The following is a 1,401-nucleotide window of genomic DNA, read 5'->3' as shown; positions in this document are numbered from 1 at the left end:
GTTCCACGACCTCCAGCGAAGCGTGCTGGCCTGCGTCATCGTGGTCAGCCTGCGGGGGGCCCTGCGCAAGATGTGGGACCTCCCACGGCTGTGGCGGATGAGCCCGGCCGACGCGCTGGTCTGGGCGGGCACCGCGGCCACCTCCATGCTGGTCAGCACAGAGGCCGGGCTGCTGGCCGGCGTCATCCTCTCGCTGCTCAGCCTGGCCGGCCGCACCCAACGCCCACGCGCCACCCTGCTGGCCCGCATCGGGAACTCGGCCTTCTACGAGGATGCCACAGAATTCGAGGGCCTCGTCCCCGAGCCCGGCGTGCGGGTGTTCCGCTTCGGGGGGCCGCTGTACTATGCTAACAAGGACTTCTTCCTGCGGTCACTCTACAGCCTCACAGGGCTGGACGCGGGGTGCGTGGCTGCCAGGAGGAAGGAGCGGGGCTCAGAGTGGGAGGTCGGCGAGGGAGGCCCTGCCCAGGGCAAGGACCTGGCCCCGGTTAGCAGCAGGGCTGCGCTGGCGCCTGCGGCGGCCGGATTCCACACAGTGGTCATCGACTGCGCCCCGCTGCTGTTCCTGGACGCAGCCGGCGTGACCACGCTGCAGGACCTGCGCCGAGACTACGGGGCCCTGGGCATCAGCCTGCTGCTAGCCTGCTGCAGCCCCACTGTGAGAGATGCTCTGAGCAGAGGAGGCTTCCTCGGGGAGGGCCCCGGGGACGTGGCTGAGGAGGAGCAGCTGTTTCTCAGTGTGCACGACGCCGTGCAGACAGCACGAGCCCGCCACAGGGAGCTGGAGGCCACTGATGCCCACCTGTAGCAGGGCCAGGCCTGTCCAGCAGCCTCTGCTCCCTCCGGGGCGCCCACAGCAGACATCTGCAAGTCACTGCTGAGACTCTTCCCAGGGAGGAGCCGCCCAAGAGCTGCACTCTTGTGCCACAGCTGCCCTGGGGAAACCGGGGAACCCCGACTGGGGAAGGAGGCCCTCTGATCACATGCAGGACCCAAATACTCAGAAATCAAGAACTTCTGCCTCCAAGACAGGCTGGTCCATAGTGCTGGCTGGGTCTCGATGCTCCACACCCTTGCCGTCCCTCGGCTCAGAAGGGATGGGCCTGGCCTGATGCTCAGGGTTGACATCTTATTTGAACAATGGCCCCCCAACATTATGCAGCCTCCAAGGTGCCAAGAGGACCCCTATGCCCTGGCCTGCCTAGTGCCCATCCTGCTGGTAGGAGCCAGCGGCTCTGGCCAAGAGCATGAGGGTCTGTTTCCAGAAGGCCCCACACACCCAAGTGCCCGTCACACCTTGTGCCTTCCTGTCACAGGGTGGCCACCTGCACCAGCATCAGGGCCCAGGGTGCTGTGACCAGTAAGACCTCAGCTCAGTCCTCAGGTGCTGGCCCTGCCCAG

The 1,401-nt window shown here is 66.2% G+C and overlaps 1 protein-coding gene across 1 annotated transcript; it reads left to right on the top strand.

Moving 5' to 3' along the window:
- Positions 1–6: 6 nt before the first annotated feature.
- Positions 7–1,395, top strand: LOC108525990 (sulfate anion transporter 1-like). The gene has a single exon (XM_017866716.1). The coding sequence runs from the start codon at positions 71–73 to the stop codon at positions 806–808; it is 738 nt and encodes a 245-aa protein (XP_017722205.1). The 5' UTR covers positions 7–70; the 3' UTR covers positions 809–1,395.
- Positions 1,396–1,401: the final 6 nt, after the last annotated feature.

Source organism: Rhinopithecus bieti, unplaced genomic scaffold, assembly GCF_001698545.2.
Source record: "Rhinopithecus bieti isolate Rb0 unplaced genomic scaffold, ASM169854v2 scaffold_56024, whole genome shotgun sequence".
NCBI classification, from domain to species: Eukaryota; Metazoa; Chordata; class Mammalia; order Primates; family Cercopithecidae; genus Rhinopithecus; species Rhinopithecus bieti.
This window is presented reverse-complemented; position numbering and strand designations above follow the sequence as displayed.